The sequence below is a fragment of the Hypomesus transpacificus genome, chromosome 14 (genome assembly GCF_021917145.1).
Source record: "Hypomesus transpacificus isolate Combined female chromosome 14, fHypTra1, whole genome shotgun sequence".
Classification (NCBI taxonomy): domain Eukaryota; kingdom Metazoa; phylum Chordata; class Actinopteri; order Osmeriformes; family Osmeridae; genus Hypomesus; species Hypomesus transpacificus.
Window position 1 is genome coordinate 13238456 of NC_061073.1, and position 25354 is coordinate 13263809.

The window sequence follows — 25354 nt, forward strand, 5'->3', positions numbered from 1 at the left end:
GTCACAGCTGTCCCTGACACTGATGAGCACAGAGGCGAATTAACACAGAGACAAAAAGAGACAGTGAGAAAGAGAACAGTACATCCTAGCCAGACTCACACCACATGCAATTCTGAAGGTTGGTTCTATGACTAACATGTACAAAAAAAACTTTTTATGGCCAATAAGTAAATTGATCCTGTGGATGATTCTACCACAGAGTTAGCTCAACTGAGCTGTTAGCCAGTAAATACCCTTAACCTGGGATCAATGAACCTAAGCCTTGGGTTGGCGTGTTATCAGGTCAGAGCAAGGGTGGTCTGCTCAAAACATCCTAATGACACCAACAAGGAGGGCTGGTGTTTGCATTGACTGGAAAGCTTTTGTGTTGGCCATACAAAAGACTTAGGTGAACATTACAGATCTCTCGCCAACAAAGTCTATTCTCAAAGATGTCATTCACATGAAATATCGGCAAGGTAAGGGTAAAAAAGGGGACAAGCGGCAACACATCAGCGTCAACCTCACCCTCACTTAGTACACTTAGCGGGAGATTACATTCTGCTTGCTACGATTGTTCCGCTTCTTCAAGACAAAGCCGGTTCCACTCGGCAAACCTTCCTTTGACGTTATAAAAACAAGGGGTGAATGTCAAAGGCAGACAGTGAATAGGATCGCTCCCTCTTTTGTTGGGACAGAGAGGTATGCACAAACACGTCACTGCGTGACTGAGAAGAAAGGAGGCCCTGAGAGGGAGTTGAGAACTCCTGAAAAGACTGTATCGTGAGAAGATGTCTTGTCTTCTCCAACAAGACACAATTCTCAGAAAATCCATGGAACGAAGGGGCAGAAGAGACCACAGTGTGGTCTCTATGGTGATTTAACAACCTGGAGATACTTTGAAAAGACCAAGCTAAAAGATGTCAAAGTTCCCTTCAGTTTCCTGCAAGACGCTAAGCATTCCTGCATTGGAAACCATTACTGTGTTGAAGCACTGACACAATCAAAAACTGGAAATATACACATTTTAAGAATGCAGTGTAAATGTTGATTTAAGAAATGTGCAATTACTTCCTTGAACTGAGGTTGCAGCATAAACCACCTATGCCACAGCCCCAACAACCATTTAAACTGTCAGGGTCAATTAACACAGGCGGCCCCTGTCCTTTAATTTACAAGGCCAGTGAAGGCCCATAATTAATTGCTGCATGCATAAACGCAAATGAGTCCGCTGGGGGTAGGCAGGAGAAATGACTGTCAGGGCTAATACTTGTGAGCTTCATCTGTTAGAGAGGGAAGTGATTTAGAGCAGGAATACAAATCTAACATATGATGGAATGTGTATGAAGAGAGGGAGGTTTTGGAAAGGAGGGTGGGGGTTGGCTAAGAAGTAGAAAGTGGTCTTTGGTGGATGTAGTAGTAAACTAAAGATATTGATAAAATATTTATCACAAAAGAGAGGGATGAGCATTTCACACTGCTACAGTACACTTAATTACTAATTGTTGTACATTCAAGACTCAATCTCTGTGAGCTCTAACCCTGGTCTTTCTCAAACCATCAAAAGGAGAATGTTAAAAGGTGTTCTAGTTGCACATCTCTTTTTCTTCCCCTATTTTCTCTCTTTCTCTCTTCAGAGAAAGGTCTCTATCGTGCTGACCACAGTCTAAATCAAGTTAACCACTCATGTTCAAGACAGCTTGCCCCTAGGCTTTGGGAGGTTAAACGGGTTAGGCAGGAATGGTTGAGCTTTGAGAGAGTTTGATTCAATAAGAGACAGTAACAAAGAGATAGATCGATCCCAGCGGATTTCAATTAGCTACCTTCGTCATTCCCACGCATCCAAACATTGTGTACACGCCACACAGTCCCTAAGCCTTCCTCTGATTTGAAGCATTATTGCCAAAAAGGGTGATCCCTTCTCCATACCCAAACACATCCAAGTCAAGACCACTGACAATTATAACCAAGCTGTCAATCACCTGCAACTGCAGAGGTTCTTCAAGGTGCTGCTATTTTAGTTGTTGAAGACTATCAAAAGCTCATATTACTTTAATCTGGCTCCCGACCGCATATCCTGTAGAGGTGCATTGCAACATAACAAAGAGTCCTTGAATAACTCATAATAATTCATGGCAGCTTCAAAAGCTGCTGTTGTTCACAAATCTCTCAAAACAAAAGGCAGGCGCTTAACTCTTTTGCTGTGTGCGCTGTGGACAAATAGGCACATAGTTCATTGTGCATTGAGACCTGCACATGGGAAAACACACGTGAAGTGAACAATGTATTGTACAAAGTAGTACGAGTGACACTTAAACACAAGGAAAGGCCTCGGCTTCCACAATGTAGTCTTTATGACATAAGCTGCTTTTCACAGCAGTTTTTTTGTGAAGCAAATGGGGTTTTCCTATAGCATGCATCCAGCAATAATAATTGACATCACAAGCAAGTCAATATTTCCTATATTAAAAGGGGGAGGGGGGTGGGGACACGGTAAGTTCCCTGAAAATGAAACTGCTGAAGTGGCAATTTTCCACTCCTACGAAAGGAGGCCCTCCCAAAAGAAGCCAAGAAGTTGGGAGCCTGGAGAAAAATTGCTCTTTTTTGTCACACCAATTGTGATGTCACTGCAAGTCCCAACGTAGACAGACCTTCATAAACAAAAAAAGAGTTTGTTAGCGGTTCTGGATCCACTTTTAAGGCCTTTCGCATAGTGAACACAAACACGACTTTAGCATTAGTACTTCCAAAAGGCTTTGCTAACATGAGGTTAGCATTAGCAGGGCTAAAAGCACAACCGGTGGGTCCCATGAAATAACTGTGATTCTCTTCAGATGGTGCTACACACACTGCTACCGTTACCCCCATCGTCATAGAAATGGGCAAGGGGGGGGTCGAGAAACCTCCAATAGAAATGTCAGAAAGCCAAGATGAATCTTTCACATCGTATGGAGCGAGTTTGATTTGATAAGGTAACATAACGTCCAGCCCAGTCAGCTGTACCTGAGCCAACGGCACTCTACACAACTTGTTCAATCTGAAACATTATGCCTCTCAGCAACAAATAGAAATCCGGATTAAACAGAACTGTACATGTGTACTGGATTGAATTGGAGTGTTAGATACAGCTAGTCCTGGCCATTGAACTGTGTCCCATGATCTTTATAGGCATGGGAATACCCGGTCACACCAAATAATGATGCAATGCACCTCACATGGAGGCGATTTCAGGCATGTCAATCGAAATACAGTTTTTCTACTGGTATCCCTGCATTTGTGATTCCCTATTTCTCTCAACCTCTCTCTATCACCTCAGAACCATCATTCTACAGGACAAGTCTCTCGCCACCACCTCATAATGACAACAGTTTAATTAAAGACTTCTCTTCACTCTGGAAACCTCATACACCCTTCAACAGCTGGCCAACAACCAATCGGCTCTCAGCTAAAGGGGCACAGTGGGTGGGACCTGCGCCTCCTTTCCCCTGGTTTCCTGGCCACTCGACAGTTTTGGAGACCTCGCCCACCCCAACCACCTATGTCCCCTTCCCTCTCTACTTCACACATTGTGTATTGTGGCCCTGTGGTAGAAAAAATAGGCACTTTTTTGTATATGGGATACCAAAAAATATATGATACATCACGTTCACATTTGTAAAACATAGCATCCTCTCATTCACATAGTTCTTTACTCTGTGCATACAGTATGCATGTGAGTGTACTGACTGCCTAAACACAGTAGGATATAGGACTGTGTCTGGATGGAGTGTGCCCATTTCAGCACCTCTGTCAGGTGGTTAGAGAAACACAGAGACACACAGAGTTTCATGGTAGGCAAAACCAGCAACTATCCCCACAACAATTCAGCACATTTCTATTGTTCAATCCCATTCCAATTATGCATAACACTACAGACAAACAGCATACAGCTTATCTAGACAGACCAATGGAGCATATTTGTTTCACCCACTAACCCAATCTAGGCAATCATTGTTGTTGTTTTTTTACCACAAATGATTGCTTTGTAGAGACAGCATTGTATCTTCAAAAGTAATTACATATCTATACTGTACTCAACTGTTAACTTAAATAATTCAGGTGTGTATCCACCTGAACACTGTAGAGTACAGACAGACATAATATCAACACTTTTCTACTCTTTGTTAGGTATGTCTGGTTTCCATTCACAGTGCTGAATGAACAAAATGAAATTGGTGGGAGGCTGGTCTAACAAAAGCTAGACTGTGTTTGGTTACTTGATATGGGAATTTACAGCTTTCCTCTATGGCAGACTTTTGTTCATGATGGTAGGTTGTTTGTCTTGTCTGAAACAGAACAGAGAAAGTAAAGTTTTACTTTGTTGTGATTTGTTTTCCATTTCAATCCCATTAAACTGTAGTTTGACAGGAGCCATCATATTTTGCAAGCTTCCCATCAGATATTCAGATTTGCCTGTCAACGCAAATTTAGACTGTTTGATCATACTGTTCATGGACTATTTTGTAGTCATCGCATGTGGTGTAACCTGCTTAGCTCAGGTTGCAACGAAATGTTCCATTCTGGAACCTAACACAAGAAGAAATGACGGTTAAATCAATTTGGTACATGGATTCACTGGTACCATGCTCAGAAATCTCGGATGCATATACAATATCAAAATAGAGGGATCAAAACAAGAATGGTGAGCTGACTGGCTGACAAATATTTTATAATTCATCAAGACCAGTTTTGAAGATAACTTATTTGCTGCTTAAATGCAAAGCAGTGGCTTTATTTTGGTTGAATGCTTAGTATTTACTTCAAGTGTCGATCACCTGGCCCCTCCCACTATCCTAAAGATAAAGCTTCCATTGGTGAAGCAAAAGCAATTTACGTCAATAGATTAAGTCCAGAAGCAAGACTAAATCCAAAGAACGCTTTTTTTCCAGGGCTTGATGTCTTCTTGGCTGTACCTTGTGGGTTTAGACGTTAGTCAAGCCTGATAAATTAAGCTCAAGACTGAAACAATGTATTTTACGGAAATTTCCACTTGAAACCACACTAAGAAAGTCACAATGATGGGAGTTCCAGATAGGGAACAGATGAACATAACAATGTGACATAGATCTGTTTTGCATACAGCATCTGAATATCAGCAGCCTATTCAAGCTGTTTGTAATAGAGGATGCAGAGTGGGTTTAGTGGGGCGTTTGAGTGCCTCAAGAGCTTAAAACTACAGAGGGAAATAATAAGTGATTTAAGGACAATAAAGATTAAACACGGCAATTTAGAATGATATGTCCTCATAACTGGTTCAACATTATTTACTGTATGTTACTGTTAGGTTAAAAACAAGATCAACAACCATTTCCTTTCTGACAGAACTCATTGTGTTGATTTGGAGGTTGCGTTCAGAAACAAATGAATTGTTTAAGTCAATGATCTTTTTTATTAAAGCTGGAGTCGGGCTGACTAGCAATTATCTATTTGGCTTTGGTGTGAGAAGTGTGTGTTTGAACCAGGCAAAAGTAGGAACAATGTTAGAAGATTAGGACAGAGCACACACATACTTTCTTAAGTGGATCTGGCAAGGCAAGACAGAAGCACAGTTTGGGTCTTCGTTAATACTGGTGCGCCAGGTAAGATCCTATTCAGTCTCTTATAATTGGATAGTGGGTAGCAGGTGCTGTAAGCATTCCTTACAAAAAGGAGAGGTCATTACAGCCAATGACAAAGTAAGGAGAGAATGGAAGTGGGTGCCCTATATTCCGTTTTGGCTAAATGGGAAATTCTGACTCCAAGGTTATGGTAGTAAATGGGTAGATCTGTTTATATGAGGTTTACTGCACACACTCATACACACACACACTCACACAAACACACGCATCCAACCATCACTACCTCCACCTCTTTCCTACAAAACTTGCATTGTGGTTAGGAAACGTATAGGCTTCTGTCACTGCTTTTAAAGTGCTCATTCACTATTGTCTACAACCTTTTATGTTTCAGCAGCAAGACTGCAATTTGGGTGTGCCGTTGAGCGGCAGATAAGTATAGGCTGGCTAACGTGCACTTACAGAATGGGAAGAAATACTTACAGCTGAATGTTTTAATTTCTGTTTGCGCAACACATTGCAAATTTGGATGCTGGTGTCTTTTCAAAGAGCTAAACAAAAAATAATTAGGACTTCAAGGTTTGGTACAACTTATAAAAATGATGCACGTTGTTTGAATGACCACCTTGACACAGAATCAAGAGGCCGGATACATTTACCCAATGTGCCAATTTGTTTTATCTTGAATACTATCTTATCAATAAACCAAGCTAAACACAAAAGATTATGCTTTACCGTTATATGAAAATCTATCAATAATCTATCACAAAATACATAATTAACTGCCCTTGAATAATATCACAAATTGGATTTTGAAAATATATCTGCTGACATGTAATAAAAAAATATTGATATTGTGGAGCTAGTTTCCACTTTCTAATCCCATTTTTTTTTTCTTTAACGCCAGTCTCTATGTCCTTTATTTATTTATTTTTGTACCCCTCTGGCCCTTTCCTTCTACCCCACTCTCTCTTTCTCAGCTGTCAAAGACCTTCACCCGTGGGTCTCTTGCAACTGTTGTCCCCAATTGTTCTGCAGTGTCAAACGAGGGTACAACTGTCTATACATACACTCGTTTCTCATCAAAAATCTCAAACAGAATTCAACAAAGTTGCCCTGATTTAGCAGAAATTGTTTAAGTGTTTTGCCTAATCGTTATTCATGATGAAAAATGTTTTTGAATACAAAAGCAACATGGAAAAATACCAATTGAACTGGCGTTTAAAAACAACAATTCTATTTTGAAATAAACCTATGCCTTTGCGTTAAGGCAAGGCATGGGAACAAGAACTAGGCTAAATCAGAAATACGAGGAGAACATTGTGCACTGAACGTTTCAGTGACGGCTGGTAAACGGATCAGAACGACCAATGTTGTAATGTTGTACCACTTGTCAGCCTCAATCTAGGCACCCAGCTACAGGTCCGACCGCCGCGATAGGGTTTCCCAGACAGTGGATAGCACAACCATGTATAACTGCCGTCCCGGGACAATGTGCTGAATTGGCAGCCTATTTATAAGTCTGCCATTTGGACGTGAACGACACTCTAATGCCACTTTACCTTATGAGGGAACTTCAACACACAGCACCTGCTCAAAACAAAATGCCATGCGAAATCCACTTCACTCCCGTGGAGGAGTCTCGCCGTTGGATGGTTTTTCAGACACTTTCACCTACAATGGGAATGGTCTCTAAAATTGCTCGGTTTTAGTCAGACAACTAAACTGAGTAAAAGAAAGCGTGCGACACAGTTTGAACGCGGATGAATTGTTTGTTAATTGCCCTATCTCATGGACAGTAAAACAACAGATGTTGAATAGATTAGGTCAATTATTTCGAGGAAAAGTGGCGTAGGTAATCGTTACTTGTGACAGGCGACCTGGGAGCTGTTCAATGCCATTAAGGTCAACTATTGAGACATCAAGTCAGTGTGGCAAATATCCGGCTATTGTTATTATCGACATTTCCTCTTTGGTGGTTTTTAAACATCACACACTGGCACGTGCATTCTTTCGTGCGTGCAGGGACTCTTTCCAGACGTTATCGCCGCGCGTGCAGCTCCTCTGTGAACGTTATCTGAGACCTTTAATGCGACTAAATTTGGGGAACACCCTTACGTGTGAGTTTATCTGCCTATTCCAGAAAAGCTATATTCTGTGAGCCTTGTCCTACAATACCCTATAAGGGCTAAATTGTCGTTTTACATCACACAACGAATCCTCACCATGACCCCAAACAAAACTTTCACTTTTCACTCAACAGTCCTACAAAAACGTACACACTCTGCCTAGGCTACTGTGTTGGAAAACTATTTTATTCGAATTGGCCCATCTCAACAACGACACACGTTTCGTTGTGAACTGAAGGAACACATCAATTCGTAGCTTGTCTTGTATTATTCCTCCCTGAATTAGTTTGAACAAGTTACCCTCCCTTCAAATCTGTTAAAGACTCACTTTATATTGTAAGGAATAGTCCAATGCAAGGTGCAGGTTGACTAATCTCATTTACGTTGAAATATAGGCAACATTTAACATGTTAAAATTTTTCCGGTTAGGCTACAATTTACAAAACTTACTTCGTGTAGCACCGTGTTGTCAGCTGGTACCAATGTCTTGTTTCTCTGGTATTGTCTTCCAATGGATCACTTTTAGAATGAAGTCTTAGGTCTATTTTAATTCATGACTCACGCATTCTTTAAGGGTCGGTTTCCGTGACCCGAGAGAAAGTTTAACTTGTGAAAAAAACTCCCCTTGCTCCGTAGACAACAATATTTCCATATTCCACTTCATTTGAAATTCTGCATTATGAAAACTAATTTGCACATTTGCAATCACCGGTCTCTCTCACAAACCGTGAGCCAACTCTGAACTAAGGTTTGGCATTCCCACTTGAGGTAGCCAGCAAAGCGCACGTCGCTTTTAATAAATAGTACCACTATGTGGCCAAACAAGACATTGCCCCATAGTACCCAAAAGTAGATAGTGGGACTCGCAAATCAAGTTGTCTGAAAGTCAACAACCTTTACTTTCTTGGGTGAAATAATTAACCAAACAACTTAATAAAAAAAAGCGTTTGGCAACACCTAATAGCAAACAATATTTTATGTTGAGTTGACATAATTATTTAAACTTAAAAATAAAAAGCTAAAAAGCAAATCTTACCTGGATACATCCAGTGTCTGGGTATGGCCCTTTACGTTACCAATATCAGTCAATATTCTGCATCTGTTGAAGATTTGTGAGTCATTTCATGAGATTACAAATTCCCGTGCGTAAAGTGCAGTTTTGGTAATTAAATGCAATAACTACTTGGTTTCTCCTTTTCAGAGCAAGAAAAGACAATGGTCTCAGTTGTCAGTCTTGGCAATCAACTTTAGCAGTCATGGCTTAAGTGTTCTAAGCATTTCCGACCTACAACAACAGCTGAAAGCAATGTGTCCAAGGATAAGTGTGTACGGGTAAGGAGAGTCGAGCACAGGAGAACCCCTCCCAAAGTAGAGACTGAGAATGAAAGCTTGTTGTGAAAGAGTGTGTGAAAGAATGAGGTAGAGAAAGAGAGAGAGAGAGAGAGAGAGAGAGAGAGAGAGAGAGAGAGAGGAGAGAGAGAGAGGGAGAGAGAGAGAGAGAGAGAGAGAGAGAGAGAGAGAGAGAGAGAGAGAGAGAGAGAGAGAAAGAGAGAGAAAGAGAGAGCAATACAGTATATGTGTGTTGAAAAACTGTCAACTATCCTATATGACATTGAACTTCCACATCAAGATGTAGAGTGGCCATACCTACACTGAAAGGCCATAGTGATATTCTGTGATTCCTTAATTGGTTAAACGCTCAAATAGAAATCCCAACCAAATAAAGAATGCAACTTCTTCGACTTATTTATCTTGACCTCATATTTCGTTCTTGAAACGTATACACAATCGCTGATGTTAACATTTTGTATGTTTTGTAATTTTGTATATTTTACAATGGGAGAATTATACTGTTTAGACCAAAAAATAGTTGATTGGGTTTGAATCAAAATTACACCGTTTAAGGCCTAGGCGAATGTTTTTTCTTCACACAATACTGTCGAAATAGCATGCGTTTGATAATTTTACAATTCCGAATTGACCTGAGCTATTTTAATGATAGGATAGTCATTTATTTTGTAGTTATTTTATACAGCCTACTAAATTAACGTAAGTAAGGAACACGTTTCCAGACATTATCTTAATCTGTAGGTTAGGTCTATTTGGCATAATAAAATATTAAGAAAATACTTTTTTTTTTTTTTTTTTTGCATAATTGTCAAGTGTAAAACGGATCAGTAGGATACTGTGACGCTAACCATTTAATAAAATTATATTTGGTTTTCAACTTTAATCTGACATTTGGCAAATAGGGTTTTTGCCTGTGAAAATGCTCTCTCGCTCTTTCGTAATTTAGGAACGAGTGCGTATTGTTTATAAGGCTATTTGTGCTATATTATGTGTTGAGATTTGAAACGTATTGGGGTAACCCTATGACCAGAGCCATTGGCTCAGCATAGCGTTCAACGGGTTGGACGGACGGAAGGGGTTGTTCATTGAATTTACGTCTCTTGCGCCACCATGTGGTAAAGAGTCACCAAAAGTAAGCAAACGTCTCCAAGACCTTATCAATGGTAAACAAATAAGATTGAATTAGCCAATTATGCTTTTAGTTGTCGTTATAATATTAACCTCAAAACTTTTTGTTACGTCGTTCTTACTTCAAAACGTCATCACATGGCCCATCTCACCTTCATTTCTACGTTTTGAATTTAGAATTTATTCAGAGGACATTATTCTGAGAACCTTTATTGTGAAAGTGGAACTGTGCAATCACAACCGGACATGACGATTTACAATAACATTACTGGCACTAACTACTTGCTAGCTGTTGTTGACGACCCTGTGATGTTAGTTGCTACATTGAAGAACACTTAGCTAACCCGTGTTTTAAAATGAGTTCAACAGAGAATAGGCATGGGACAAAGAGACCTGCATCTACGGATGAGGTAGCTACTGTTGTCATTTTTTTACCACAGTGATGTAGCTAGAACATGTTGTGGATGATAAGCTATGTATGAATTTTGCTGATCTTCGATTCGTTTAGTTACCATGTCTGGTAGCGCTCTTTAGCTAGCACTGGCGGGGCACGTTAGCCTCTTCTCAGTGGCAGAAGATCATCTCTCATGGCTTTATGGTGGAGCTTACTGTGTTAAATATTCGTATTTATTTACGGTGAGGGTAGGCACTTATATTCTTCCGATAATTAAATCAAATGTTAACTAGGAGTGTTATCTAGCGAGTAAAACTCGTATTCATGATATTAGTGGTCAACTTTGGGTTTTTGTTGTTTTGCAGATGTTGTGGAGAAGTGTATTTTTAGAACGTCAAAGATCACGATCACTTTTAGTCATGTACAGTCATTTAAACACACTGTTTTGGAACCGAACCATCATGCCACTATAGTTTAAAAACAATAGCCTAATAAAATGTTCCTCTATGAATTGAGGAAGTTGCACCGTTAAATAGATTAAACTTCGGTGTTCCACATTGCCTGACAAGCCTTTCTTTCGGTCCACTTACAGGTTGGCTCCACTCAGTGGGAGGCTGCAGACCTTGGGAGCAATGAGAGGAAGCAGAAGTTTTTGCGGTTGATGGGTGCTGGCAAGGTTTGTCAAACTATTCAAAGTGCACATCATGTGTCTTTTCTCAGATTTTCCTGTGTCTGACACATTTTGGAGGTCTCAGACCAAAATCCCAGATAAAGCCACATCGTTGCTCGTGCCCGTCAGAGACAGTCTAAGTATGAGCAGAGATGCTTCCTCAACTGTCCAGAGATGTGTCCTAAACCACACCAAATGCCCTGACAGTAAAACAAGTTTAAAATCTGTAGTCTTAGCAATATAGTCATGACCCAGAATGTCTTTACTCCATTCCAGCAAAAGTGTTTATTAAACCAACATTACACATGGTATAATTGAATACATCTTTAAGGCATCATTCCAATGGCCTGGATCAAAGATTCTCAATTTTTTTCTGATACATTCAACGTTTTTGTTAAGTTGAAAATGTTTAAATTATATTCTGAAAAAGGACACTTAAGTAATAGTGGTCAACACAAAATAACACACACCTCTCCTCTTCTAGAAAGAACACACTGGACGCCTGGTCATCGGAGACCACAAGTCGACGTCTCATGTCCGCAGTGGTGAGGACATTTCATCGGTAGTACCTGATATGGCACTCACTGAATCAGAACTTACTTAAGAGTGGACTGTTGAAAAGTAGGGATATGTAATGTTATGACAGGTTGCTTGCAAGGCACAGCTCATGCCATTACACTGACAGCTATAGAGTTGTGTCAGGTAGCGTGGTTTGATGTCAGTTTAGTATGATAGCATGTTTTGCATAAAGTAGATCCAGATATTTTCCCTTTTTCTGTACAGATTAAGAAATTGAAGGAGTGTTCGACTGTATTGTTCAAATACATATAGGGGTTGGCTGTCTACTCACTTATGTGTGCATCCATACAATAATATAACGTTAATAACTGGGGGTACCCTCTCACAATATCCAATACAGGTCTATCTATCACCTGATGGATAGCACTGTGTTGGGTATATGTGTCTGGCGGGTGACTAGTTTTGCCTCTGCAGGGGTGGAGGACAAGAGGATGAACTCTGAGTTAGAGCTGCAGTACCAGCAGGGTTTGGACGGGAAGCTGTCTGGGAGAGACCGTCGACACTGTGGCCTGGGCTTCAGTGAGGTGAGGGCCCACCCTTTACTTAGATTTTTTTTTTATTACAGCATTGTCAAATAGCGATAAATGCACTTTTATTTCAACAGATCACTCGAGGTGTTTCCAAATGTTACGTTCAACAGACATTTACATGTTCATGACCTCTACAATAACTCTCTAAACATGCACCCAAGGCTAAAACACATTCTACATTCAGATTAGTTACTGTCTTCTTATTGTGTTCAATAATATCTGTCTTTCTCTCTCTCTCGATAGCCTGAGCCCCTTCCTTCACCACCCTCAGACGGCAGCACAGCAGTAGAATCAGAGAAAGCAGCTAGTCCCAATAGCTCAGGGAGCCCTGAGTCAGAACCACAGGAATCCCAGGACTCAACACTACAGATACCAGAGGGCAAAGTGACAGACCAGGCTGAGTCAAGTGCCAGAGACAGTCCAAAAATGGACAAGAAACAGGTCAAATCATCATAATGACTTGTGAGTGTAGACTGATTCTTTTTGTAAACTTGAACCACCAATTTGTACATAAGTTATCTTTTTGTTTAGAGTACTCTCCTGGGAGAGTACCAGTAGTTTTGTGGTCCCAAGATTTATTTTTTGGTAGTAGTCTTTGGTCCAACAAACAGTCCAATCAGTTTGATTCTAAGGAGTAGAAGTGGTAAAACTCGTGTTTTAACTGTTCCTATAAGCAGAAACATTTAGTAATGGCTCTGTCTTCTACTGATTATGTCATGCAGCCAAATGCAGTGGGCAGAACTGGAGCTGTTTTACAGTCTGAGTTCAACCATAAGTATAGTAAATGTTTTGTGCTTATGCATTGCCTGCAAATGTATTATTAATAAATCCAAGTTCACCCTGGGATGGGCTGAATCCATTTTGATTTTAAACTAAATGAAAATGGTCATCATTATATCATTAATAATTTGTTTCCAGTGTGAAGTCACAATGCCTGATTTTTGCCTGATGTCAAATACATTTGTTGGCACAGAATAAGGCATGGTAGTAAATACTTAATTGAGAAATGAGTCGTTTGAGAGGACGTTCCATGAAGAATCTACATATTCAAGTAAAAGTATTCATATCACATAATGAGGTCATGGAATATTTCCTAATTGGATTGGCAAGACCTGGAATAGACCAACAATAGATACAGATAATAAAATCCTAAAATCACGCGGATTACCACTCAACACTCATCCTCACTTCTAGAATGTAGGCCAACATGTAGTTATATTCTGACATTTTAGATGCAGTCAGTGACACAATGAATATTCTTAAAAGATTCAAAGACGATACAAATTTTATTTTGAATAATACAACACCACAATATACACATAAATATGTTGATTTATTGAAAGCTTTAGATGGCAGTGCTGTGCAACAACAAAAATATAATTAGTTGCAAATTTATAATTTATTATAGTTACAATAAATATGATTCACTCATTCATTCCATATAGCTGTTTCAGTCTACTGTTTAAAAAATATTATTGCTTTTAGTTTTCTCACTTGTGAAATAAAGACTACATTGTAGAAACACAGCCAAATAATGTCTGGTATTCAATAGCTCTTCACTACAATTGTAAAAGACACTACATGCAATGAAAGTGCAAAAGCATTGAAACTCTTAATTGAATTAAACAATATCAAATACTTTATGCAGTACACATTTTTGGTTCTTTAAAAATATTTTCATATTCTAGCTTTAGCCTAAAGAATTACAGAAATTATTCTTATTGCTGAAATTGTTCAGTGTAAGATGGTTTGCCCTTCAACGCCAACAGTCTTCCGGAGGTCAAATCCCAGATGTTAAAGTTCAGACACGGCCTTGGCTGAAATAGAAGCAAAACAAACACATTAGAATGAAATACATATTTATACGTTTTTATTTCTGAAACGTCAAATCCATACAGAGTTTCTTGATGAACTAAATAAACACAAAACCCAACACAATTTTGGCAAATCAGCCACTTAAATCAATAGATACAGCAATTAACAACAGCATAGAAGAACCTAATGTGGCTTACATTACAAGCTTTAGCTATACCACACACACACAAGCACACACACACACCACAGAAATAACAAGCTGTACCACACCACACCACAGAGATAACAAGCTGTAGCTACACCACACCTTGAACCCATGTCACCCTAAAGAGCAGTATACCTTGACTAGACCAGTTCATCATCTCAACACCAACTGGTTATCTGCACAACCAGGAACAATGAGCGCATTTCAGGAATACTGTAGAAAAAGTGCCACTTTTCCCAATGTATCACATCAAATAAGGCAGAACCAGTCTGCAAACTCTACCGGAGGCATCATACTTTTTTTGTTGGTTACATTCAATGCAATGGGGATGGAAGAGGTGTGTCTATGGTGGGAAACATGCGTGTACATGTGTGTAAGCATGACGTTCATGCGTTGGTGACCCATGGCTAACCTGTGACTTCCTTGCTTTTGCGCGAAGCCTCGGAGGCCAGGGCATGGGACACACTCATGATCCTCTCCTGCTGCTGTAGGGCCGAGTCCAGGTCGGTGAAGTCCAGCGAGATGCCCGCCCCAGATGGTGGCATGTGCTGGACACTGACCCCAACACACGTAGACAGCACAGTCAGTTCCAGTTGGTTTCTGAACTACTTTGGGGTTGCGCTTGGTTTAGTTTTTAAACAATAAGAACAACGGTATAGTCTCTGTAGGGACATACAGAAGTGCTCAAATTTGTTGGAACCCTTACTCATTTGAATAATGCTTCAATCCTCCTAAAGAGTGATCACATAAAAATTACTAAAGAAGCAAAGAAGCTGTGAAAACCGCTAAATTATTGCTCATTCTACAAAGATATTCTAAAATGGCGTGAATATATTGGTTACCCCATACACACTTTAATGGATGCTATTGATGCTTCCATAGAAACTGGCCAAGATTCAAGTTTTGCACATTGATGCCAGGAGTTACCTGGATTTGGCCAGGATGTTTTTGATGCGATCTGCTCTGCGTGACCGTTGGTCCATCTCCTCCTGGCTCAGAGGCTCATCGGGGTCAGACTCGACGTAGCGCTCCGGGATAAGGACCTTCTGGGGCTTAGACAGCTACCAGGACAGGCAGATAGTAAAGGATAGACAACCAAAGAATCTTAATTGAGTATTAAATACGTTTATATACATTTGCAAAAGTTAAAAACATAAGTTATTTGGGGTAATAGGCTATGGGTAGATATATGGCAAAAGATACAGACATTTTAAAGTAGGTTTCTAACATTTGTAAACTGCAAAGGAGTCCTTTCCAAAGACACTGTAAGTGCACACAGCCCTTTCTTTCATGATCATTCATCATGAGATATCACTAGATGGAGGTGGACCCCAGTTGCTTAAAAACAGCAGGTTTTCACTGCTTCATTACTAATGGTCAAATAACCGGCGCACCTCACGGCTGATGTCCAAGTCATAATCAAGAGGGTCCAGGTCCATCTCTCTCATGGGCTTGGCTATCACGGTCATCCACTCGTCTAACTGGAGCTTCTCCCTTTCCTTTGGCACACCACTCCCCTCATCACTCTGGCCCTCGGCCCGCTGCCTCTCCTCCAACGGAGTCTTGATCCTTTGCTGCTGTTGCTGTAAATCAAAGCGCTCCACTGAGTCTTACCTCCACCAGGGGGAGACAAACACTTAATCTGGTACCTACTACGTTTTATATATTGTTTTATGATAAAACAGGATTTACAGTGTTTACCTGTGATTTATGATTTTTTTGTGGTACTAAATAAGCATAAATATACTTACTTACTTAAAGAGAATTTTATAAAGCACAAAAAGTTGTCACATACCATTTCTTGTCATTGGTTGACTTAAGAAAACAGAAATCTTTTTAAATTGTACATGTGTATTATATACAGTGAGCAGTGGATTGGATTGAAATGAAACATCAAATAGGAGGAGGAAAGACTGTCGGCTTTCATTGGAGGGCTATGTACACCCAGAAATTCACATTTTCATAACATGTTCATATTTAATTCATCTCAAGGGGACCCAAAAAGTGAGGCTTAACATGTACCCTTCCTATCCTTTAAATGGGATCATGTATAAAGATAATTGTTCATGGTTTGTTGACATAAACTTTCAATTTAACACTGACAGTCTATCCTTTAACCTCATAGTCACAGTTTTATTTCCAATCTAATTTAGCCAGAACAGTAGCCTGACGTTGTCATACTCATAATTCTAGACAGAACATGAGTCTGAGAACTCTCCGCTGTAAGTATGGGGCGTGTTTCAACCGAACTCATAAAACAAATGCCTCTTCGCTCAATTGGATAGACCTACAACCAATCAGAGCAACGTAAAATGTTGTTTGTTGAAAACGAATTCAACCCAAGCGCTCTTTGGTGACGTGCTTGATTACGTTACTGTTGATCATCTGTCCATCATCGTATAAAACCCGCCTTGACAATTTCATTGGTCCGAACAGATCCTGTTCGGACATAGTTTTCCCCCCAAGCTACAAGAACAAAGCTATAACAAGAGAAATTAATTATCCAAATGCTTATGGACTGCATTGTAAATGTGCTTTATGGAAGAATTCCAGGCATCAAACCTATGCATGCATCATTCCAACTCCAATGTGTGACACGTCTGTGTATCCTCATGCTTTAGGGAGAAGATGCAACACATGCATTGTTGTGTTCATTGGACAGAGGTAAACCCACACACCACAAGGGATAGAGGAAGCATGCATACATATTCATCAACCGCCTGCAAACTGGAAAAACACAGCCAGAAGGGATTCAGAAGCAAAACTGTTTTATTCTCGGGTGCAGATCTCTACATTAGAAAAGAACATGTCTTGTGAAGGAGTAGTGCACTTCTCCTGGATTTTACAGAATGTATTGATTAGCTATCTGTTTCATCATGCACTCACCTGCCAAGCAGCTTATACTGTCCCCTCATCCCTAAACTGTCATTCTTGCTGATCTGGAAAAAACTGGATGGGTTAAATCAATGGTAACCCATCTTTCTCAAATGGCTGGCTCTGCCCATTTTGTTTACACATATTCAGCCCTCTCACATCTGATTAAGATGGTAAAATAAGATAGGACACTTTCATATACAGGAGTGACTCTATGACTGACAATGCAGCAGTGGTTAGCCACAGTCAAACAAAAATGACTTAATGTGGATAAATAAGGCTGTAATCATATCATTTAGTAATTCAGTAAATATGAAATGAAAAACAATATGTAAACATTTAATTGACTGTTGGAAGTGTAAATCTAGAAGATACTGTTCAAATGTTTTCATGATGAGACCTAAAAAACCTACAACCTAAAAAACCTACAACCTATGGCTGTTCTGAAAATCTACCTTTAAATTAGTAACTAGCGGTAGTTGATGAACTATATATTGCTGACAGTTACAGTTGGGAACAAAGGGAAGGATGGGGAAAGGATAGAACTTGGAGGTCATTAAACAGTAGAAGTCACAGCAATCTCAGTGTTAGATGATTAGAGTTAATACCAAGTCAGTTATTTATTTCATATAAAATGTCAGTGTCAATATGTGGTAATACTCCCATAATCTTTGATTCTGTTGTGGCAAAGCATTCTTTCCAAATAAACTGTGATTGAAAAGGAAAGTGAATTTTTAAGTGGATTTGTGGTATGACAATGGAATCATGGGAATGATCATCACCAAAAAAAGGCACTTTGATTTCACCCAAAGAAAAGGATTTGTGCCGTTAACATCACCACTTCCTGTCTTGTTAATTCCTTTCATTCAAAGAGTACACATTGTACACGTTTCAACCCCCCTCTCTTGTATATTCATATACTATATATGTATATCTATTTGTCTATATATCAAATCTCTACAAAATATAAATTTACAAATGTATACTGAAAATATCCCTCAGTAAATAAATAAAAATGTACATATAATGTTTCTTCTTCTGTGGTCATAGAGAGAGTGAAAGCAGACAATGCCTGTTGCGTATCTCCCTCTCTCATTATAGATCTACATTCACAAGTGTGTCAGTGAGGCACCACGAGGTGGCACTAGCAACGGGGTAGACACCACCCTTGCATCTTTTACTTTGGAGTTACATTCCACCTCTAATCAGGTATTACCCACCACTATCCCTCAAAATATCTCCATGGCCCAGCTAGCCACAGCTAGTTCCACCCTCAGCACATTAGCTGAGGTTAACGTCTATTGGTTACACATGAAAGTGAGGGGATGAAGAGAGCAGAGGTTGGATTAGCATTAGTCGTTTAGCATGTTAGCACCACCCCGTTAAAGTTACAACGGCGGCTCGGGGCCGTAGCAGTTGCAGTAGTCCCTATGTCTGCTGCTGTTGCGGGGAGGTGGGTGATGGTAACATACTGGGCCCAGGTCGACAGAGGAGGAGGGGGGAGCTGGCCGGGAGGAGGCGCCCGTGTTGGAGAAGCGGTCCCCGTGGCTAAGGTTCCTCTTCCGCTCTCGCACCAGTGCTCTCTGGTGCTTCTTCATGCGCTCCAGCTGCTCCTCAGCGCTCATGCGGCCCCGTGGCTGGCTGCTGCTCACTGGCAGGACCTGCTGGGAGTCGGGATTCAGACGCTCCAAGGCACTCCTGGGCCTCTCCTGGGGTCGGATTAGGGGATGAGATGAAAAAGGAAGACAGTTGAAGAAAATGAAGGGAAGAGAGGGAGATATAGAAGAATCCAGAAAAAAAAGTGGGAAAGTAAAAAGCAGAGATGACATGTTGCTATTTTCTTAATGGGTCTCATTACGATTCAAACAGAGTAGCAGTGTGGTATTACAGATAAAGGGTGTTAAGGGTGAGGTGTTGGTTTGGTGTTTGAGTTTGTGTGCGTTACCCGGTGACTCACCCTCCCTAGGGAGCCCGGTGCTCCCCTCCTCAGGGTCACGTAGGAGGAGATGTTACTGGACTGGTTCAGCCTGGACGAGGAGCTAGACAGACCTGGGAGAGAGGCATACATCATCTAGCTGTAGGGCATGCCCCTCATTTACTCCCATACATCAGTGAACATGATTACAGATAATCATGATTACAGATAAACAGATAATGACTTCACTTGAAAATACACTAGGAAATGGGTTTTATTGACATTAAGATAGAGGTGATATGTAAGGCTGAGGCTAGCATAGCGCTGTGAAGGATTAAGCTAGGCTACCTCTGTTTGGGAGGGTGTGGTGGTCATCCTCAAAACCAGTGCCAGTATGACCCATCCCGGGCAGTTCCGGTTCACTCAGGTACGACCGTAACTCCACCTGGAAAATCCAACAGTCACAGTATGCTTAGTGAGTGGTCTGATAATGAAGCAATCATAAGATACTTGTTGTTAGATGGATCTTATCTGACACGTCAACAAGAAGCTGACCAATTGTGGTTTCTGTTGCATAGCGCCACCCCAGTGACCTGACCTTACAGTCCCCGTTTGTAACATGGCCGCTCTCCCTGTCTCTCTTCCTCTCGTCCGACTGACGCTTGAGCCCTCGTACCGACATGTGTCTGATAGCCGACGCCTCTTTGGGGAGGGGCGGCACCACAGGGGGTGCGTCCTCATAGTCGTAGAGCTGGGGCAGTGGCGGTCTGGGCGGAGCCTCATCCGCAGCCTATGAAAGTCACACCCGTACAGAAAGTCAATGTTCGGAACACTGAGTGCTTCACTCTGCAACCCTCGTTTTATCCACTTAAATCATGCACTGAATCCTTTGAAGTAGGAGTTCTTCAAAAAGGCGGAGTCTCGAAAAAACTGTCAAGTTTATCAACCATCCTGTGCCTTAAAGAACATATTTTAATGGATACTCACCCAATTTGGCACGGTGTTGTGAGGCAGTGTGTGGGATGCGGGGCTTGGCTGGGAGCTGCGAGGGGGGGGCTGAATCTCCTCCCCAGGGAGCGTGACGCTCTGGGTAGGTATTGCAGAGTCCGACAAAAAAGGCACTACTTTCCTCTCTGGAAATGGACAAACACAGGTGGATGAGCACAGGACAAACTGTGCACATATAACACACACACACACACACACACAGGTGACCCACCAGGGTTCTGTACAGAGTCGATGGTGACCATGTAGTTGGCTTTGCTTGAGCTCAGTCCTGCCATCACATCCTCAATCCTCCACAACTCTCGCTTGATTTCTGCTTTCTCCTGCTGGGGGCCAGGGACACAGTCTTTTACACACCAACACTCATGTACACACAGAAGCACTGTTGTGGGAAAACATTAACTTCTCCCATCAACCTCTCACACACATGGATACATCATATCAATCCAAAAATCGCCAGCAGCACTGATCTGTTAAAATGTGTCATTCCACATGCAGTACAATTTCTTACCTGCGGGGTGGCACTGTGGTTCATTTGGGCATGCAGAGCTGTCCTTAGCTGCTCCACAGAGCTCTCTATCCTGCTGTACTCATCCCAAGCTTTTGCCATCTCCTACACACACATAGCACAGCAACATGACACACACACACACACACAAACACACACTAGTACACTCACTCACTCAGGCACTCACCGACACCTACTGCACAAACTTGCAAACACTCAGTCTCACTCCCCTTCTCTCCAGCTTATGCACACACACACACACACGCATGCACCCACACACTCACACACACACTGACCGTAGAGGCTCCTGAAACCTCGGCCCTGATGTGCACCAGGTCCTCCTGCAGCAACCTTTGTTGGAAGGCGATCTTCTCAGCGTGGGTCGGCTGGCCCTGGTACTGCTCCATTTGCTGGTGGGAAACATCCAGCACACTCTCCAGCTTGTCCTGAACAAACCCCGGGGCCACAGGTCAAAAGGTCAATAGTGTTGCTGTAGTTAAGTTTATACTTAGATTATCAACGCCTTCACCATATATATGTTTTGCTTATTGAAATTGAATTAAGAATGAACTGTACTGAAGAAGTTTGTCAATTCAAATGATGCAAAAAGTTACTTTCGGCAGTGCCAGTAAAATGTGTAAATAATTTTGGACATATTGAAGGGAATCCAGTTTACCTTATCGTCCTTCAGAGAACTGATTGTTGTCCCCAACGCCTTTAGAATCTTGTCCTGCTCACATAAACGACTCAGTTTCACCTGCAGAGGGAGGTAGTGGAGTTTTACAGAGACAGTCATGGCATGTGTGTGTGCAGTGTGTGTGCAGTGTGTCCCTAGCCTCTCGTGCCTCATTAGCTGACAATTATGCAAAGTAAATTCATCATGCAAAACGAAAACATCCCACACGCCTCCTTTTGTCAAAGTGTCCTGGAACCTCTGAGCTCAGTTAATTAATCCTTGATTAAAAAACAGCAGACATCATGGCAAAGGTTGGATCAATTCATCATCATCTCTAGTTTGCAACAACAGAAAAACTGTAATCTCAAGAATGCTAATTATGATATCATTACCAGCAACAGGGCTTGATATCAACCCCTATCATACAACGGATGATAAAATGAGCTTTATCGGTTCTCGTAAAACTTAAAAACATAAACTGTAGAAGTTGGCTTCTTCTTAAAGCATACTTTAGAATTTGATTTACTATTCTCCTGAATTAATTATTCAACTGTGGTTGCATCTCAGCAGTAATATTGTTGTTTGATCTCATCAAATATTCATTGAAAAGTGAAAAAAAACACCAGCACTCTCATGAATTGTTTAAATGTGACAGTGCTGCTTCTCTATATTAAAGAATAATTCAGTTATTCACACGGCTTTCATACTTAATGTATCAAATGGAACAATTCACATTACAAACAATTCAGATGCATATATCATTTATGTTTTATAGAGAGGAAGTATACACATCTCAATGGGGCTGTTGCCATGGAACAGACACAAATGCAATTTGAAAGAATTAAATGTCCAGTCATGAACTCACTTTTGATGTCTATAGGGGACACAATTATTTTCTTCTGTAAAAATCACTATAGCTCACAGGATGCTTCGAAGCTTAATCTATTTTTTACTACGTATTGATATGTCACACATTTTTAGCATACCCTTTAGGGAAGATGAACACAGACACAGAAACATTGTAAAGTGGAAAGCTAACAACTAACGCTAACTAAATTGTATTTTATACTTACATCAACGTCACTTTCTGCAACCTTGACTGGTTTTCCCGCATCCTTTAAAGTTTGACTTCCAACAACCTTAAGAATCAAGACAATATAAATATAGGTGTGCTGTATGTGTGCGTGCAAATCGACTCCAAAGGACTGTTCTTTTTTATCACATTACAAGAGCAACAGTAATATTTACCATACTGTACTAAATGCATGAGTCCATGAGAGTGACCACTGCATCAAAAGTAAAAAGCTCTCAATGAATCTGACGCATGCTAAAGAAGCCCTTAATCATTCAATAGCAAAACAAATTAACTGATCATCTGACAAATAAATGAAGATGACTGCTCCTTCCAATAGTCCCAGTATTGGATAAAAAGTTGTTTCGTAAAATATATTTTAGTTTGAGAATTGAAGATAGTACGCTTCACCAAATAGGTCCAAGTATGTGGTGTACAAGGGGTATATCAAGGAGGCTAACATGATGGTGCAAGCAGCTGGCTTTTCAACCACCAGACCACAGTCACAGGCAGCACATGCACTGCTGAGCCTTCCCATGCCCAACACTAAATGACATCACAAAAGGACACAAGAATGACATCACAAAGGATTGCAGGGACAGAAGATCGCAATGCCAAGCCCCCAAACCCCCTGATGTTATTGGCTCACAGACATGTATGCACACACGCACAGAGTACACATACATAGGTTTGTGCCGTGTGCCCGGTGCTTACGTTCCATAGAGGCCTGAGAGGCCCAGCAGTGCAGTGCAGTAGTAAACTGTGAACCATGACAACCATGGGTTCTAAAGCTTTGATCTGTGTCAGACGGAGATAGAGAGCCAATGTCACAAAACCGCCGCCGTTATAACCATACATTGATTGCAAATTCGATATTTCCGTTCTCCTTTTCCATAGACACACATGACACATCAGTCATTTCTCATACAAAGACCATCTCCTGGAGACATGTTAGTTTTCAGTGAGTAGACAGGTGAGTGTGTTAGTGTTATTTTTTAGGCCAGACATTATGCCTAGGTCTAAAAGGAAATTTGAGAGAGCATTGGCAGAGGACTAGAGAGAGAGAGAAGAATGAAGAAACAAGATATATTCAGTTCCCACCTTCAGGTCTAAATACTCCAGATCCTTCTTCAATTGCATGTATGTGTCGTCAGCCTTAAGGGGATTGGAAAGGTAAATTAATGTAGAGCACTGGATTATTATGGTTAATCTGCGGTTCATAGTATCTCTTAATACATCGTAGCTATTTATTACAAGATATTTTACTATTTCATTTAAGTAGCATATCATTTCTGTGGTCAATTTGATAACAAATCATTGAGCATGATTCAAAACCTTATTATTCAGATTGTATAATGTATAGAGTGGTAAGATTTGTAAGTAACTGTATGTAGGAGTAATGAATGTCAGGTGAGATGAATCTGTTATGTTTGTTAGATGTCACAAAAGTATAGGATAACAACATGGGAAACTGTCGAATGCCTCTTACATAGTCTATACAACACACACACACACACACACACACACTTGCGTTTCAGTCAACAATTTCAAAATGTGGACATTAATAGACTGTAAATGCACTCCACCTTTCTAAAAGACACTTAAGCGGATGCATACAAAGCAAATTACAAGCAGCGTACTCCAAGATTAAAAGACAAACAGCTCTACTTTGAAGCAAACTCCTACTACACTAGGCCTAACAAAATCCCCTGAAATGAGGGAGAGACACATCAAAGCTAATTACCCAAAAAACGTACCAACAGATAAATAATATGTCCATTACCAAGTAGTCAGTCCAAGCATGAAATGTTGTCATGGATGCATAGTACAACCACATGATAACAAACACAACAGCTAAAATGACATGCTAGCCTAGAGTATGTCACACAGTCTAGCCAAGGTACAGCCACATGTATTTGCTGCCATGGTCTAAGGATGGAGGACAAATGGGCTTTGGTTAGGTTAGCTAAGCTAACTCTAATGCTAACATTCAGTAGCCATGCCTGAGGCCAGCTCACACAACGTCACAAGCTAGTTTACACAGCTAGCAGGCGGACGGACAGGCAAATAGGCTAACTGGACGGCCCCAACCTGGGAGTAGCAGGGGCCTGATGGGCACATGTAGTACCCCAGTGAGGGGCCACTGGTGACGAGGGGTCTGGTGAGGCTGTTGGTGAGGAAGTGAGGGGCTGTGGGGCCACTGAGCTGCTGGAGCTGGGTCAGCGTGTGGAGGCGCGCGTTAGCCATCTTAGACTGGTGCCTCCGGAGCTGAATAAGTAGGAGGGTGAGCTCCTCGGGCTGTTCACCACATACATTAATAGATAGATTGCAGTTCAGGGGTCAATCCAGTCTAAATGAAATCAACCATTTTGAAAACTGTTCTGTTTTGGCTGTTGCTTGACTTTCACTAGTTCATTTACTTTTAATAATTGTATTAAACAATAGAATAATTAAACTGAAGTGGCCCAATTCTAATAAAGTGTATCTTTTGTATATTCTTAAGTCCACGAGACTCAAAAAGAGTAAAGGAGGATTATTTAAGATAATCATAGTAAGAATTGTAGGAAAAGGAAGATTTACTCAAGGTTTTACTGATTCCATAACTGCATCCTATTATTTATTATGAGACATAGGAGATATGATCTGTTGAAAACAAGTTGAAATTGAGTTGAGCCACCGAACAAGTGGCTAACTGTAACCTTTCTTAATTGTATTTCAAACAAGGACAATATTCACGTGTGATGTGTCTGGTTGTGTGTGTGTGTGTGTGTGTGTGTGTGCGTGTGCATGCGTTTCCAGGATGGTAAAAGCCTTACCGTTTTTCCGTGCAGGCTGGGTGCACTGACTGTGTGTGTGATGTAGCCTGAAGAAGGCATAGACCGTCTCTCGATGGTTGAAGTCTGGATAGATTACACACAAAAACACACTGAC

General features: G+C 40.9%; 3 protein-coding genes across 20 annotated transcripts in view; 1 reads left to right on the plus strand and 2 right to left on the minus strand.

The window, feature by feature from the left end:
• sox6 (SRY-box transcription factor 6) overlaps nt 1-8910 on the minus strand; it is a 68029-nt gene extending 59119 nt beyond the window's left edge. For 3 of the 11 annotated variants that reach the window (XM_047033318.1, XM_047033317.1, XM_047033316.1), the window contains exon 1: nt 8153-8498. The gene's annotated coding sequence lies outside the window, so the exon portion shown is untranslated. Of the gene's footprint in view, nt 1-4235; nt 4305-7135; nt 7218-8152; nt 8501-8738 lie in introns of those variants that run through there. The other 8 variants (XM_047033312.1, XM_047033315.1, XM_047033313.1 and 5 more) reach the window with 8 other exon arrangements.
• A 1512-nt stretch (nt 8911-10422) lies between these two features.
• Nucleotides 10423-13225, plus strand: c14h11orf58 (chromosome 14 C11orf58 homolog). The gene is made up of 5 exons (XM_047033457.1): nt 10423-10590; nt 11167-11250; nt 11729-11789; nt 12238-12347; nt 12597-13225. The coding sequence occupies exons 1-5, from the start codon at nt 10537-10539 to the stop codon at nt 12807-12809; spliced, it is 522 nt and encodes a 173-aa protein (XP_046889413.1). The 5' UTR covers nt 10423-10536; the 3' UTR covers nt 12810-13225.
• Nucleotides 13226-13327: 102 nt separating this feature from the next.
• Nucleotides 13328-25354, minus strand: part of plekha7a (pleckstrin homology domain containing, family A member 7a) — a 53322-nt gene continuing 41295 nt past the window's right edge. For 5 of the 8 annotated variants that reach the window (XM_047033448.1, XM_047033452.1, XM_047033454.1 and 2 more), the window contains 16 exons: nt 25240-25323; nt 23525-23578; nt 22425-22490; nt 21352-21432; nt 20972-21121; nt 20679-20780; nt 20382-20493; nt 20150-20295; nt 19761-19952; nt 19511-19607; nt 19193-19296; nt 18720-18956; nt 15768-15956; nt 15301-15434; nt 14786-14928; nt 13328-14170 (listed from right to left, as the gene is read on the minus strand). In XM_047033448.1, coding sequence (XP_046889404.1) covers nt 14148-14170; nt 14786-14928; nt 15301-15434; nt 15768-15956; nt 18720-18956; nt 19193-19296; nt 19511-19607; nt 19761-19952; nt 20150-20295; nt 20382-20493; nt 20679-20780; nt 20972-21121; nt 21352-21432; nt 22425-22490; nt 23525-23578; nt 25240-25323 — 1914 coding nt within the window. In that variant the 3' untranslated portion in view covers nt 13328-14147. Of the gene's footprint in view, nt 14171-14508; nt 14550-14785; nt 14929-15300; nt 15435-15767; nt 15957-18719; nt 18957-19192; nt 19297-19510; nt 19608-19760; nt 19953-20149; nt 20296-20381; nt 20494-20678; nt 20781-20971; nt 21122-21351; nt 21433-22424; nt 22491-23524; nt 23579-25239; nt 25324-25354 lie in introns of all 8 variants that reach the window. The other 3 variants (XM_047033449.1, XM_047033450.1, XM_047033451.1) reach the window with 3 other exon arrangements.